At 41.2% G+C, this 16,743-nt stretch overlaps 1 protein-coding gene across 20 annotated transcripts in view; it reads right to left on the reverse strand.

Annotated features, from left to right (window-relative positions):
- The window catches only part of KCNMA1 (potassium calcium-activated channel subfamily M alpha 1), a 755,813-nt gene that overhangs the window by 367,418 nt on the left and 371,652 nt on the right, over positions 1 to 16,743 (reverse strand). For all 20 annotated transcript variants that reach the window (XM_075934712.2, XM_075934716.2, XM_075934715.2 and 17 more), the window contains one exon: positions 16,082 to 16,143. In XM_075934712.2, coding sequence (XP_075790827.1) covers positions 16,082 to 16,143 — 62 coding nt within the window. The remainder of the gene's footprint in view (positions 1 to 16,081; positions 16,144 to 16,743) is intronic.

A 16,743-nucleotide genomic window follows, 5' to 3' on the forward strand; every position in this document is an offset into this window, starting at 1 on the left:
ATCTCCAGCACCCACATTCCCACCTGCAGCTTGCACCCCCACCCCCTCTTCTGCACCCCAACACCCTGCCCTGGCTCCACATCCCCTCCTGCATTAAAACTGCCTCAGAGTCCGCACCTGGCACCCCCATCTGCTGTAGCCCAGTGAAAGGGAGCGCAGGTGAGGTAGAGTGAGTGATGGGGGAAGGGGAAGACCTTGAAAAAGGGTCAGGGAAGGGCGTGGCCCAGGCTGGAGCAGCCCGTCACTCAAAGCTCTCGCCCAGCCCTGCACTCCAGCTCTGGCCTCTCACCCACAGTTGGCCCGGCCCAGCAAGCTGCGGGCAGGGGCACTCCAGCCCACCCTGAGCAGCCTCTGCCCTCAGCAGCCAGTCCCTGTTTCAGCGGTTAACCAGTTAAACAATATTTAAGCGGTTAACTGATTTAAGGGGAGTTTACACCCCTAGCAGGGAGCAGGCAAGGATGTTTGAGCTTATGTGGTTAGACAGTGGCCAACTCTTGCTGCAGGGTTCAAGGCTGAAACATGTCAATTGGTTTTGTGGGTCTCCTGTGGCAGGGACCTCAGGCAATTGCTCTGCTTCCTACCCCCTAACACCAGGCCTGCTTGAAACCCCCTCCCTTTAAACTCCTCCCGCGTTGAGAAACACTGTCCTAGGATAACCATCTCTTTCTCCTTCAGCATTCAGTGGCTGGCTGCTAGGGAGGAGTAAAGAAGGGGTCTCAGCAGGGTCATCTGGGGAGTGAAGTCTCCCAAATCTCCACAGCCGAACGCAGGCAACTTACGTTAGTTACTATATCCCACTGGACACCTAAACCAGTTACAGCTGGCTCCTGGCCTAGCCTCCCCTCCATAGGACATTCTCTTACAGGCACTCAAGCTGTTCTGCTCCCCTCTCCTCCAGCTTTCCCTCACCAGCTCAGACCCTTCAGTCTCCCAGCCGTTCAGTGCAGCTTCTTTATAATCTCCTGACTTTACATATCCCCACAGAGGATCACAGAGCTTATAAGGTTCAAGACTCCCACAATCTAGATCATGGGATTTGGAGTCCTCATAATGTCTAGCCTCTACAGTTCACTGGTAGGACTGTGTTCTGGACAATGCTTGACCAGCCTCGCTGGGTTTCTTTTTAAATGAATTTGCCATACAAATTATTTAATCTGCCTGAGGCAGAGGGGAGGGTTAAAATATGTCTAAAGTTTTGCATCATCATCACAGTACACTGGAATATCTAATATTTATAGTTTCTCTGTCCATCTAAAGAGGCGGAAGTGTTCCTATTTCTGCAGTTTAAGTGATAATGGATCAAAACTATTGAAAATGAAGCAACTGCTTGCTCACCAACACACAAGTGCACGATGCAGGTGTGAGAGAGGGTTTGAGTCATGCAAGAGCAAGGAGTTGTGGGATGTTGTTAATCTTGTCTATGCATGTTCTCTTTCTAGGTATTTTAAGCGGCTGCTGAAGTAACTTGGAAAAATTGCCTTGGATTTTGGGGGCTAGGACTATGGCAGACACACCTTGCGGGAAGGAAGGAAGGAAGGAAGGAAGGAAGTTGCTGGATTCTTTGCTTTTCAAAAGTGCTACCTCAATTTAATGGGGTTTAGTTAGAGTGCAGCCAACACACAATACACTGAAGCCGAATCAAAAACCACCCACGGCATGATTCGGATGCCCCCTTAAACGGATGAGCCAAAACTTGCAGCACAAAAACTCATACTTTTTTAGAAAGTCACCTATGATACATAATATTTTTAAATAGCCAATTTCAAACAATTTTAAGTGTATAACAAAGCACCCGTTAAAAGTCAATGGAGTTCCTTTAACGTTCCCAGAAAAAACAACATTCAGGCAAGACCATTTCAAACAAACAATTATGTGAAATAATACTGGCCAGAGACTGAATTCACTGGAGAATTAGGATGAGTGAGCATCTGTCACATCCAAGCAGGTTACCAAAAGAGGAAGGCCAAATCAGAACAGAGAAATTCTTTAGTTATGACAGTACTATTACTCCTATCTTTTCAATTACACATAGCAAGAACTAGCCATGCCCCTTTTAGAGAGTCTATTCTTTATAAAGGACAGTCACCTCAACTTGACCCTCAATTTAAGGCGAGCCAACTTTCAATATTAATAATCCACATAACAAACACTAGAAGCAGCTGAGTTTAAACATTAATCAAAAGAATAAATACATACCACTCAAATGAATCATCAGCTCCCAGAAAGACACTATAAATATGCAAATATAGAAGATCCTGAACCAATCTTTGGCTCCATATAGCATTATGCTTTCTTCAGAAATGCTGAATTAACAGTTAAATGACACTATATTCTTGTCACTCATATAGAGCATTCAAGGAAGCTTTTGACCCCTGATGGCATGATGGAGATTCCCAGTTGTCCCTTAGCATTTCCACTTTCAATAGTCCTCCCCCAAAAGAAATCATACACCAGAGACTTTTGAATGTGAGCCTTGCTAACCAAACTAATTTGAAAGAGAAAATGTTCAGATGTAAATTCCACTTGAGATGCCAAACTGAGAAGGCTAGAAAATTGGATTCTTCCATTTAGCAATAGAAAAGGTAAAATGTGGGCAAGCAACAATGAATGCCTCATCCTGCCATCATGCCTCAACACTGATCTGAGGGGAGATAGTCTGAGGACAAAAGGGAAGTTCATTATCCATGTTCATTCATTTCTTGGCTTTCCTGTTGAGACTTCCAAGAGCATGGCAATTGATACTATTGTATTTGTGATGTTGACTCCATATCAAACTGGATTTTTGATCATTCTTTGCTAACCTAGGAATAACATGTATGGAAGCACTAGAGAGGAAAAGCTTCATATCCCATTAGCAATCTCAATGGAATACATAAGAGGTGTCAGGGTGGTCAAACACTGGAATACGTTGCCTAGGGAGGTTGTGGAATCTCCATCTCTGGAGATATTTAAGAGCAGGTTAGATAGACATCTACCAGGGATGGTCTAAAAGACGGTACTGGATCCTGCCATGAGGGCAGGGGACTGGACTCCATGACCTCTTGAAGTCACTTCCAGTTCTAGTGTTCTATAAGGTGTGAATAAACATTGCTCAAAGGCTCAGCTTGTAAATATAGGGGATAAATATCCAGAATGCTTAATTCTGAATTCTATGTCGAATACTCAACATCAATCTTGTTTACAACTATCTGTAGACTTTAAAGGATTAGATTTTTATTGGCAATAAATGTGGAGATCACACACACCCTGAGGAAAAAATATTCCCACTGATAATGATCTAAATTTACCAATAGGTAAGAAAAATGATGCCTGAGAACTTAAGTTTAAGAATTATGAGGTTAATGATTGGTTATAATTTGTGGTTTTTTACTGTAGAACCATTAAGTACTATGAAAACAAGGACAGGGCATTTATGTTTATATTTATAAATCTGTCTTAGGAGAGCTGAATTTTTAATCAAGCATTTCTGCAACCCTCTTCAACCCCACAGAAACCATGGTATGGGGTGTTATGTTTTACCAGTTCTATTAAATTTGTTATTTTTAGATGGCATGGACTAAATAAGTTGCGAACCAATGTGAATCATTGTCTTAACAAATGGACAGTGTGGAAAACATGAGCGAATTCCTGCATGTACAACTCAGACTATATTTAGCTTGAAAATAACATAGTAAATGACCTATTTAGGGAATGACCTATTTAGATCCCCCATGCCCATTCGTGAATTCTATTCTATTCACCCATGCCACATACCCACATTCACAAGCAGAAACTCTGAAGAGCCACCATTAGCAAACTTTCAAAACTTTGCAAATATCTTTTTGTTCTGTGTTTGTACAGTGTCTCGCCCAATTGGGTTGTGCTCTGTTGACAAACTCCTGGCTGCTACTTGTTTCTATGCTGTGGATTGATGACTCTCTGGCCATTTCATGCCATTGGAGTTCTCTCACAATTAACATATTTTGTGCTTAACAAACAGCCCTGCTTCTCTTTGGCATTTAATTATCTGCAAAGGCTGCATATTGCATCCGGTACTCCTCGGGCATGAACAGTGGACCTTAATTATAACAAGAGTAGTTACCACTGAGGCTTGGCTGTGGACAGTGCATTGCAGAAATCTTGTCACAGTGCATTGCAGAACATTAATAATTACAACAGCTATAGAGTCACCAGGCACCTTTTTCAGAACATTACTTCTTGGCTAAAGCAGCAAGCAGGTACACCGCAGAAACTAATACAAATACAGTGAAGATCACATTGAATTCAGCTGGCCTTATAATGGGCTTGGAAAATCTTATTTGGTGCTGAATCAATATAAAGTATGATGATTCAGTCCTTTAAAGTTATACACTTAGTCACTGCCCAAGAACTGGGAGTAGGAACAGTGTATCAGTTTTATGGTTTACTGGGATCAATGTGAAATGAATGTAAAGTCTTTAAGTAATTTGAAAGTAGTGATTTTAGCAAGGATTCATTGACATCTAACCCAAAAGTTTCTATACAATGAAAATGATAAATTACCCCTCGTGTATTTCAAATGAACTGCTGTGAAAGGGGATTATAGGCTGGTGCTAGGAATTAACCTTATGGTGAGCAATCCAACTGAATTTGCTCACTAATGGACAGGTTTCATTAGCTCAAAGCTGGCATTCTTGCCAAAAATAATTTCATAGTCAAAAGCCATTACCGCATTAATCAAACCAGTAGAAGTGACAATGCAAGTAATGCAAGGAAACCAAGTGGGATACAGTGGCAGATCTGGACAGATAAGTGGAATGAGACCTGGACCATTTCCATTGAGTGGTTTTCATATAAATAAATTATTAATTGCTGCCGTGTGATAGGTTTAAATAGTGTTCTACAAACACTTGAGGAGATTGTAAGTTCCTTGGCACTGGGAGGGAAGTGTCTCATATTGATAAGACATAATGTAACTGGATTTAAGTACAAATGCGAAAGCAGGAGCGGGTAGTTTCAGAGGGAAGACCAACAGCATTGTACAGAGAAGGACATGAGTTGGCGGCATGTGGAGGAGATGGAGACTCCTTCAAGCATGGAGAGGGGTGCAAACTTTCTTCGATGCACATGTTGACTATGCCTTTGAAATTAAAATTGCTGAGATATTTCCTCTATAACCACGCTCTCACCATAGGGAATACCAAAGTGCTTAGCAAGGAGAATGTCACACATGTTTTCACGACTGCCCCTGTCATGGCCATTTTGAGCAACGATAAAGTAATTTATTTCAAGATGTTAGAGAGCCCTAGGTCAGCATTTTAATGCATCCTCTCCATAGCTAATCCTACAACTGTGGGGAAAAAAATACACCACAATATTCATCCTGGCCTCAAAAAGGAAACAAAAAAATGGGCCTGAGAAGGGATGATATGATGCGGTTAATTGGCTAATCGAGTAGACAGTCGATAAGGTAAGGCAGCCCCCGGCTCAGTGCCAGCTCGCACCAGTCCAGGATCTATCCCCCACTGCGGCTCTGTATTTTAAATGTAGTAAGAATAATAGGGGATGCTGGTGGAGCAGCCTCTGTCCATGGCCAGCCTGTGCTGCTGGGGACAGAGGCTGCTTCATGGCAACAGGCCCCATCCTTGGGGGCAGGGGGGGGGCCCCCCAGGACAGGGGCTGCTACTAGAGCAGCCTCTGTCTGCAGCCAGACTGGCTCCCCCCACCTCCGGCTTCTGCTCCAGAAGCAGCAAGGACAGACGGGAACCAATAAGTGTAGGCTTATCAGTTAGTCGAGTAGTTGCTTACATCCCTAGGCCAGAGAGCACTGGGTGTAGTCCAAAAGTGCCATCAGGCAAAGAACATTTTTTATCAATGATGAAGATACAATTCATAGGGGTGACTGGGAAGCTCAGAGACTATGCACCCCTTATGTCCCTCTTAAATCCTCTAAATAGGATTTAATTGGTTCTATAGTCTTGGCTATCTGCCTATAGGTAAATTTCATCCCTTCTACAGAAAGGAGCCCAGATATAGTAGCTGGCTATGAGCAGACAAAAAGCATGGGCTCTAGCGTGAAAAAGAAACAGTCACACAGAATGGTAGAATTAGCTCAAACTCTTTATATAAAATGCACCAGAATGTTTAGATTCCTAAGAAAATAACAAATGAATCCAAAGCAGAATTGTATTAAGCATGCTAATGAAAATACAGTAGAATATTCTATGATCTAGTGTTCATATCACTGCATTAAAACTAGTATCAAGCAAGTGTTTCAATGCATAATTTTATATTGACTTTCTTCTAAGACAGTTCATGGGGATTCCCATTGCCTGAGATGGGGTTCAAGTTTTGGATCTGAAAAAAATAAAATTCAAACCCAGTTCAGATGAATCTGCCAAGTTTCACCTGATTTAAGATAAAACTGTCATATGGCGTGTTTGATTTGTTTTTCTTTCTGTTTGTCAAAGCTGCAAAGTGGGCATGGTTCATCCAAAGGTTTCGGGGCTGTGATGAAAGGGGAGGTGTACAGGAAGAAAGTTTGTGGTGACATACAATAGACTGATAGTCAGAAAAATCTGGTTATACTTCTTGGCACCGTCACTTATTTCCTGGACAATTTAATTCATCTCCATGGCTCTTCTTCCACCCACCAACTAAGGATAAAAGTACACTCTCCCTCGCTGTGTGCATCTCGTCTGTTTCGATGGTACATTTTCTGATAGAACAACTGCTTTAAATGTTGTAGTCACTGCAGAAAGTCACATAAGATGCACTAAGATCTCTCTACAGCCACAAATAGCCAGGAGAATAACTGAGTCCATGGACACTGCCTGCAGTTACACTGACTGAAAGCATCTGCAAATGAATTATTCCAAAAGAACAGACAGGTCTCATTAATTACACTTCTCTACTGGGACACACAGACAGGAAATTCCTTGATTGAAATATCTTGCCTAGTCTCAGTGGATTCTAATTTAGCCCCTAACAGCAAATAATCCTGTGAATCCACAGAATTCTGCAGGAATCCGGGTTATTCTTTTGACACTTAAAATTGCACATGTGTAGGGAAGTTAGGGAGTGTTTCCTCCCTACCTGACCCCACCACTTCTCCTCAGAGGATCTGTTGAGGCACTTTCCTTTCATAAGAGTGCCAAGGCACTTTTTATTAAAGTCTGTCTTACCAACAGGCTTTCTGAAGAGTATAAGGGGGACCACCAAACAAACAAAAATAGGGAAATTCCCCAGTCACTCAGAATCCCTCCCAAAAACCTGGCTGAAGTCATGGCTCTTACCACAGGCTGGGTGAGCAAAAAGGGTTTCTTCACAGAATCTCTCATCAGCTCCAAAGCTGACTCCTTTGAAGCTTCTCCAAGTCTGTTCCATTTTTCTCCTCCCGCCACCTCCAATTTTTAATCAGCTGCTTAAAGTTCCTTCCGTGTGCTAGAGGTCTGTGGTTGGCTCATTTAGCAGGCCTGTTCCAGGCTACCGCCTCTCATTCCTTCGGTCTCTCACCAAGAGCATTCTATAAAAACTCTCAGTAAACCACATACAGGGGAGCCAACTGGACCACCAGGCCCCGAGGCAATGGAGGGGAGGGAGACTCTGTGCTCCCAGAAGAAGCGTGACTGGGGCAGCCAACTGCCAGTGCCTCCTGGAATGCGTGATACCGGGCTCTAGAGCATGTCGCCCAGGGTTCTAGTGGTGATTATAAAGGTCCCAGGCCTCCAGCTACTGCCTTTTTGAGTTGGTGGGCCTGCCCACAAACTTGGTTTTTAGTTAATATTGCTACCATACAAGGAACAAAAAGCCAAACAACTGTCTCCAGACAGCTGAAGAAACCAGACTCAGGCTCTTAATGGAGCTCAAGACAATAATTTTCACAGATGAGCTAGTCTGTGCCTCAGACTGAATTTATCCTAGCCAATTTCGCTAGATCTCAGTGCATTTGTTATATAGCAATAGCTAGATAGATATGTACAGTTTTTACTTAAATATATGTTGCAGAAAACCCAGACAAGAGATGGGGAAGTTTCTAGGCAGAATCTCTGCAGTGAAACAGAGGATGAAAGAGCAATTTTGGGATTAATGCTGTTTTCTAATAGAATCCCTTAATCTGTTTAGGAAGAATGTAACTTTTGTAATTTTTTACCACAGTGTCATGTGATGATCTGCAGTAACCATGTCTCAGAAAATACAGGACTCCATGAATAATGAACCCAGCAAGTTAGAAAATAGGTTTTCAATTGCATCCTCTTTTACTATTCAAAACCTAGTTTCATAATCAATGCAGAATCAAACCCAACAACGGTGGGATTTACAATAGCTAAAACCGAGCCCCCTTATCGCCTGTGTCAGGTGAGGAGAGAGTAGCACAAAATGGATTTTTGAATGGTGAGGAAATTGTTTCAGCTACACCAGACTAACATGGCTACATTTCTACCAATATTTACATTTAGGTATTTTTAATCATTGAGAGCAGTTTCATGAGAAAGTGCTGACAGAAGGAAACATTCCTTAAGTAATATTAGGGAAAAGACCATTTAAATTAATATTTTGGCAAAGCAACCAGAAACAGAAGAGGAAGTTTTCTGTTTCTAAGCTGGCCTCCACTAGAGAGATGGCATAGCATCTGAGTTAACACAATACTTTAGCAGCGTCTAAGAGTTGACAGTATTTGTGCAATCTATTGGACTCTCACAACTGAGAGTTTGGTTAGAAAACTGAAAAGACCATATTCTCCCACGCAGAAGCAGCAAACAGTTTTGAGGCCTTTCTTGATGCACAAAGAGAAGTTTTATGGGCAAAAAAAGATCTAGCTAACCACAGGGAGCAATTCATGTGTATCCACCATATCTAAACAGAGAAAACACTGATTCTTGCGGTCTTCAGCTTAGGAAGCAACAGTGGTGGACAAGCTTGTATCCTCAGCAAGTCTTTGTATGGACATATATGTATAAATTTCATCATTCATAATGTCATTGCCATTCTAAGATCCAGCTGTTTTATCCTCATTCCCAGATGGCATTTTTATATATGACTCTAATTAAGGAAGTGCATGACGACAATATAAAAATTTAGTCATTTAGCAAAAGCTGCAATATTGTCTTTTAATTTAAAAGACAGCATAAAATAAACCACTTCGATGTTTCTGCAGAATGTAGAAAACAAATTAAATGACTTGTCTGTTGCATCTTCTCTCTTATTTCTGTGCTGCCCTTTACCATATTGTTAAAGTCTAATTGGGGACTTGATCTTGTTGCAAGGGGACTTCATTAAAAATGTTGCTCTCAGGGGAAAATGGATGCAGGGAAAATGGATGCAGGATTAGGCCTTTAGAATGTAAGCTCTTTGGGACAAGGGTGATCTATGTTAGATAGATGCCCTGCAATCCTATCCCTATATATAAGTAACAGCCTTAGGTTGAAGGGTAGTTCATGAATCAATCCTTGCACTAGGTAAAGCCAGTCTCAGGATGAAAGAGACCCCAAGAAAGTGTATTAATTTATATCACAAATTGCTTCCTTTCTACTCAGATTGCAGGAGGGAGAAATCAGGAGAGTCCACAAGTTACAAAAAAACATGGAGGACTGCAGAGTCTTCAGCAATTACTTCTGTTGTTTGTCTCTATGGCCTAGTCTACACTACAGTGGGCCATCAATCTAAAGTTATGCAGCTTCAGCTATGTGAATAGTGTAGCAGAAGTTGATGTATTTAGAGCAACGTGCTGTCTTTGCTATGGTGAGTTGACGGCAGACACTCTCCTGTTGACTCCACCAACGCTTATCGTTCCAGTGGTGTACTGAGTCGACAGGAGCGCACTCAATGGTTGATTTATCATATCTACATGGACCATCAATCTGGCGTGTACTGTAGACCTGCCCTGAGATGCTGTTTCTTCCTCTGTGGAAGGTTATTCAGTGTACTGGGTAGCATTTTTAACTTCTACTGTACACTGTTGATAATGAACTCTGTAAATAATAAGGGTTGAGTGCATGAAGGGTGGGAGGGAAAATGAAATGAAATAAAATAAGGAATGCATTAATTTTGAGACCAACAAACCACAGAATATGCCACATTGCATACAAAAGTGTTGAGAATAAGTCTTAATTAATAGCACACTAGTACTATTTGAAAAGCAAATACAGACTGCCAGGGAGGGGGAACTACCCACAAACAGCATGCCCTAAACACACAACTGCCAAATGTTTGGCATGAGTCACTGTTCTATTACACTGTTCTATTACAGTGGGTGCAGCAGAACCAGCAAAGGGACATAGGTAAACATAAGGGTTCTTTTCTTAACTATAAGGGTGACTTCATTAATGTTTTACCTTGAAGAACCAAACATAACATTTTTAAAGGGAAATGAATGGGAAAAGAACCAGAATTAGAACAAATTAACCTATTTCATACTATAGCAGATTGTATTTGACCACTTTTCCTTTGCAATTTAAAGCTCTGGTTTTTACACAAATTAAAAACACATCATGAAGCAATGGAGTGAAACTCAGCTTATTTTTCTAAGTTGAAATGTTGTGTTTTTAGGATTACACACTTTAAATAGTTTAGAGTGTTTAAAAGTTCTAATGTCCAGAATACTTGAGTCTTATTGATGCAGTTCAACAAATTGTGTGGAACCATGATCAACTAATATGGAAACTTTTGAATGAGACTATATTTAGTTGGGAAAGACCCCAAAGCAGTTAAGCCATTTTCCTGTTCACTCCTTTCTTCGTTCATGGACAAAATTCTGTCCTTTGTTGCAAGCATGCGTCACTGGGGTTCATAGGAGTTGCACACATTCATTGGAAAGAAGAACGTGGTTTTACAGTTTTGTGGAACAATAAGCAGGTAGGAAGAGGCAGCATTGAGTGAAGTAAAGAATAATGTTCCACCCACTTCTAGCAAGAATGAAGTACCTTTTGATTCTCTTTGTAAAGAGCCTTTTCTATAGAGTGAATGGAGCAGGAAAGAGAATCTAAGACCCCGCTCTCTGCACAAACACCAAACTTATCACAATTGCAGGGTGCTGTCATAGCTGCCTTCTAGCCAGTTAACACCATTCACTCTGCAGAAAACCCCCTTTCCCAAAAGCACGGTTTCCAAAAAGCATGAGCAACTTCTCTTGCTTCTGAAGATGCCAACTCATGTATGGAGTCACATGCAATTCCATCACAAACACATCCGTTTCCTGTGGTTCTAAAACTAAGTCTAATAGAGGATAACTTCGTTGAGCCATATACTGACATATTGATAATTGTCGGGTCTTCACCTCCAGTTGAAGAAGACTGATTCTACATAGTCATATTTCTTACAGAAATAGTGGTCTGGATAAAAGTTCATTGACCTGTTGCTCAACCTTTCAAGATGGCTCTAGGACTTATCAAAGAAAAGCTCAGGAATTGTGCCATCTAGGATATGGCTGCCTTTCACCAACATGGTTTCCAGCAGTAGGTTCTTAGTCCTAGTTGGTTGGCTAGGAAATCTTAAAACGCTCCTTTCGAGTTCAGCACCTAAAATATTCCTCCATCCCTTTTGTCTCCTCCTGATTCTGCTACTGCAATTCAGCCTATTGAAGTTTAAGCAACCATAAGTGATTGGTAAGCCTGGAGACAGAATAGACTCATGCTCACTCTCCCAGTGCTGCACAAGACAGGACATTCTAACACAAGTAAAAATACAGTTGGGGAGGGGAGAAATCTTATTGTTTGTTAGTACAGAGTCATATTTGCTTTAGAAATACGCTCAGCAGCAGGTCTCCTGAGTAAGGTGGCAGTGTTTTGAAAGGGCCTTTTCTGACTATCCATCACTTCAAGGTGAATGAGGAGACACTTGCTGACAAGACCCAGAAAAGACTTCCCTAGCTGAAGGCTCTTTCCTCTAGAATTTGCTTCCCCTCACAATTTACCAGAACTTGCACCCATTACAGATCCAGGACACGATGTAGGAAAATTATGCTTGGCTTACCCTATTGTTTCAGTTGATTTTATAACAAATATTTTGGCATCTGTATTTCTTTAATGATGCTCATGGTCTGGTGTCTTACAGGAGTTGCATTTAAATAATTAAAAAAAACACTTTAGGCTAGGGCAACAGGTGCTCTTAAAAATAAATAAATCATATGAGTCTGACAATTGAGAACCCAACCATCCTGTAAAATACCCAGACAATGTGCATTGTATGAAACCATCCAGTATGTCCTTGTGTGACCCAGGGATTCCAACAGGCAGAGGGCATGGGGGTAAATAGGCTTTTACAGGGAACCTGTGTTGGATACCTGCATAATAGTTCACTTAAGAGAGACATATGAAGTCTCCACCGAGGGTTAGTAATCCACTGGTTTTCATACCCACTGCAAAATATATGGATAATATTGAGTGAGTTAAGGATCTATATTGAAAATTGTGTTTTTAAGGTCTTGGAGTGAAGGAAGGTCACCAGACCTAAGAAATGTCCCTTTCAGTCAGGAGGTGACTGGCATGCAAAGTGAGGCATACAATTCATAAGTGGTCAGACAGGGAGATAGATGTGTGTTTGCATAAGGAGAGATTGCAAAATCTATAAGAGAAGAAATTCACAGTAATAAACCAACAGCCAGCAGATGTCCTCTTTACTAATGAAGACAAAGGGTTATTTGGGGATATCTTGGAGTGGAAAGCAACATTCTGGATGCTTAATTCATGGCGCTGTGCGCATGTCTTATGATATGAGGGTTGCAGCCAGCTTGGCTGTCAGAGCCCTTCAAATCTGTTAACCAATTTACACCCATACACTATACAGATTGTGAATGGCGGCAAATCTAAATTTTCTATTCGTGCATGCATCTAGCTGTAAAGCACTGCAAGATTTTGGGTGAGCAATACTCTGCAAGCCATGATAGTATCTTGTCGATTATGCCTAGGATTTAGAAGGTGCATGTGATGATTTTATTTTGTACTTGACCGTTTGTTCTCCGTATATCTACTGGCTAAGATTTAAATCTCTGCTATGGTCACGAAACATGCTCGATTTCATTACAACCTTATCTCAATGCTGTTGTTTACTAGGGCAGTGACCTGAGGGGGAACTGGTAAGTTGGGGTATCTGTTTTTTCAGATGCAGTAAAGCAGTGAGTATTGTGCTGTTGCAATGGACGTGGGATTGGCTGCTCTTGCGAGACAGAGGGCTCCAGGGTTGGAGCATGCCAATTGCTAATCTGCAGAGTGATAACAGGAACTCCAAGGCCTCGAAGGGGAGTGTTGCCAGTGGTTCATGGAGTGGGGGAGCTGACCCATGACAATCACAGACGAGATTTCCTCATGCTACGGGCAGGTGGGAGTGAGATGCATCACAGCCTGGGAAGCATCACACCATCCTATGCTGGACACCCTGAAGCATGAGGTTTACTTGCTCTCACTTTAGAATATATACTGCCAAATTTTGCCAGCCATTTGTAAACGTTAGTGACAACATTTACTTCAATATTACCTTGAGTTTCTGTACCAAGTTAGCCTACAGATTTACAGAGTTTGCTTTAAAAAAAAGTGCAGAACTTGCCGAGTCATTTGGAAACCAGGAAATGTACCTGATTTTCTGCTGCCATGCTCCAATTCCACCAGTTCAAAGCGAGTGTGAGAGAGATAAAATGTGCTAACGAATCTGAATAAAACAGGTTTTGCACTGGGGCAAATGGTTTAGGGCAATGGAAAGGCACAGTGTGTGTAACACCCTATGTTATTACAAGTTTGCAACCCCATTTATTTGCTGATTGGCTAGTCTGATCTTTATTCAGAGGGGCAGAAGTGCAAATATACAGAAAATGAAAGTTAATCTTGTGCAGTTAACAGAGCAGTCCCATTTTGATTGCTTTTTTCCCAGGTAGCACTTTTATATGTATATTAGCCTTTACAGTCTCCCTAGAGATTTTATATCAACCATTGGTTCGAAACCACTACATTTCTAACATGGGACTGTTTTCATGGTTTGGACAGAAGTAGAGTATTTGCACAGTGTAAACTCTGAATTACTTGCATTACACACAGTACTGGAGATCTACATTGGGGGTCTTAGGCCGATACTTCACTCCATATGGTTCCACATCCTTGTAATGGACATCAGATCAGCTTCTTAATGCAACAAGTTGATTCAGAGCTTTTCATTGCAGGGAATTAACTGTGGAGCTTCTAGATCTGAATTAAGGTAGTAAGGGTACTTTCCTCTTAGTAAAGGAGGAAGCTCCCTAAAATAATCCATTAATAGAGAGTCTGTTGGTCTGAGGTTGCTGGAAACAGCATTTCTTAGTTTAATATTAGATGAGTAAATTGATGAGAACTTGCAACTCAGTGCTCAGAAGGTGAGAAATAGCAATACAACTGTAGTACTACACAGATGAGATGGTCTACATATGCCTAAACACCCCCAGAATATCTTCCCAATAAGTTGAAAGAAACTAAGTGAAAACGGGAAAAAGAGAAGCTGACATATAGAGGCAGGCAAGGCTCAAGAAATACTATAATGTTGTACAGCTTCACAGCAGATGAGGGGCTCCAGGGAGTGAGGACACTGCCACCAGCGTCAGAATTTAATTGGGCTAAAATAAAAATAAAAATAAAATCAGGAGTAACAGTTTAATCTACCCATGTCATCGTTGTTTATTTGACCCTTTCAATGGAGCATTCTATAGTGCATGTAAGTATGGCCACGGCTTTGCTGTGAAGTTAGTCTATACAAGGATACTTCACTTTTACTTTCAGACCAGCCACAGCTGGCAGGGTAACACAATAAGGAGAAATTAGCTAGGATGAGAAGCTCATAAAAACTCTAATTGCACGGTCAGAAGTCCTAGGGCTCGCCTTCATGGCATTGTTAGCTCAAGGTACAACTGAAGTGTTGCTGTTAACCTGACTCCTGGCTACAGACAAAAACCCTTACCTCAAGTCAAGCGGCACTTTAAACTTGCAATAGCCAGCTTGTGAGGAATGAAAGGGGAGGAAAATGAGCTCAAGGGCCGCTGATGCACTGAGGATGCTGCAGCTTGAATTACAACAGCTCCTCGATTAATAATCCGGTCATGCCGAGCGGTTCGTCAGGTCACTTTGTGGAGCTAAAGTGTTATTCTGCAGGGAGGCTGCTCTCATTTTTGCTAAGCTGGTTCAAGTACAGTCACTGAGGTGTGCTAAACTGTACCAGCAAAAAAAAAAAACCCATGCTCAAACTTACATGGTCAACTGCGTTCACAATCTTACTGCCTTACCATGCCGCTGATGCCTGAGTGGGTATACCCACCCTAATGGAAATTCTACTGATCAACATTTCTATTAACTCCACTGCCATTTTCTTCTTACCAAGCCTCTTGCCCATGAGAGGCCACTGAGCCAGGCAATCTTACACCAGCAACTGATGTTCTCCTTGCCACAAGCAGAACTGCTTACATAAAAGTCTCAAAGGGGAGGATATAAGATTAGTTTCAATCACCTCTGTCATGACAACAGGACTGTTACGTTTCCACTGATGATGTACAGTCATGAGGAAACTTTGACCACCTCTCATTGAAACATCAGCACAGAACCACATTTTATTCATTCCCCCCCCCCCCACACACACACACAAAAGGTTAAATGTTTTGCACGTCCAACAAGCTTAGCTTGCATGGCCTGGGATAAGCCCATCAAATTTAGAATTTGGTAATCCAAAGAGGTAACAGTGCTTTTTACTACATAGAGGGTTTTAACGAGTTTTTTAAGGAGTTCCTGGAAGTCTCCTTAGATACACGCTATTTATCTTTATAATTTCTCAAGTCCATCTTCCTTCTCTACATTCTCTATTCTACTTTTATCCTTCAAGGATAGAGTCAGCTTAACCAGAAGTATAATACGTTCCTGCAGTATGCAGGCTCTAAACTCAGAGGAATGTTCTTTTCTATCCTCTTCTTCTCTAGCACCACATATAACCAAAACTAATGCAGTTCACAAAACATCTTTCCCTCATACCTAAACCTCTCCTAGAAGATTATGAACTATTATAAAGTTCTTTTGCATTCAGGTGAGGAGTATAAAAAGCTTTGAGTTGAAGTAGATGAATGGAGCAATTTAAAGCATATAATTGCTTTAGGAAAAGAGGGGAAATGTATTAGAATACTCACCTTGACGAATCTATGAAGTATATTACAAGAGCACCAATACTAAGAGCAAAGACTAAGACAACCTGCAAAAAAACAAAAAGAAAAATGCAATCACTTAACGGTGTATGACGGAAACATTTATTCTTTCACACTTGAAAGAGAAAATAATATGTAAAACATCTTTCAATTTATTTTTGTGTGTCGCTTGTTTTAAGAACTAACCCTGCTTGCATTTTCAAACATATTTCATTGGATTGAGGAGAGACTGACTTCCATGTCAGGGAAATGCAATTTGCAAATGGCTCCTATATCCTAACTTTTGCTGAAATGGAGGCATTAATTTTAAATGACAGATTTCCCCCACTGAAAGTTATTAATAGTCATAATGTTGCTTTATAAAAGAGCTATCCTTCAGCTTTCTGATAAAAGTCACATTTTTTGTAGGTAACCAATAGAGATGACAGATTAGATTACATATACATTTATATTACATGTGTGATAGTGAAATCCATGTGTTTATAGAATTATGACTGTGATCATTGACTTTTACCATGCACCTCTGATCATCTTACCAATCCGCTGCCCACTCATACTCCCATCTCTACCAAAGCATCTTCTGATATTCCAAGCCTTCAGGCAGCTTCAAATAATTGATTTCTCTTTCCAACACCCTAGCAGATAAG

Source organism: Pelodiscus sinensis, chromosome 8, assembly GCF_052426305.1.
Source record: "Pelodiscus sinensis isolate ZL-2025 chromosome 8, ASM5242630v1, whole genome shotgun sequence".
NCBI classification, from domain to species: Eukaryota; Metazoa; Chordata; order Testudines; family Trionychidae; genus Pelodiscus; species Pelodiscus sinensis.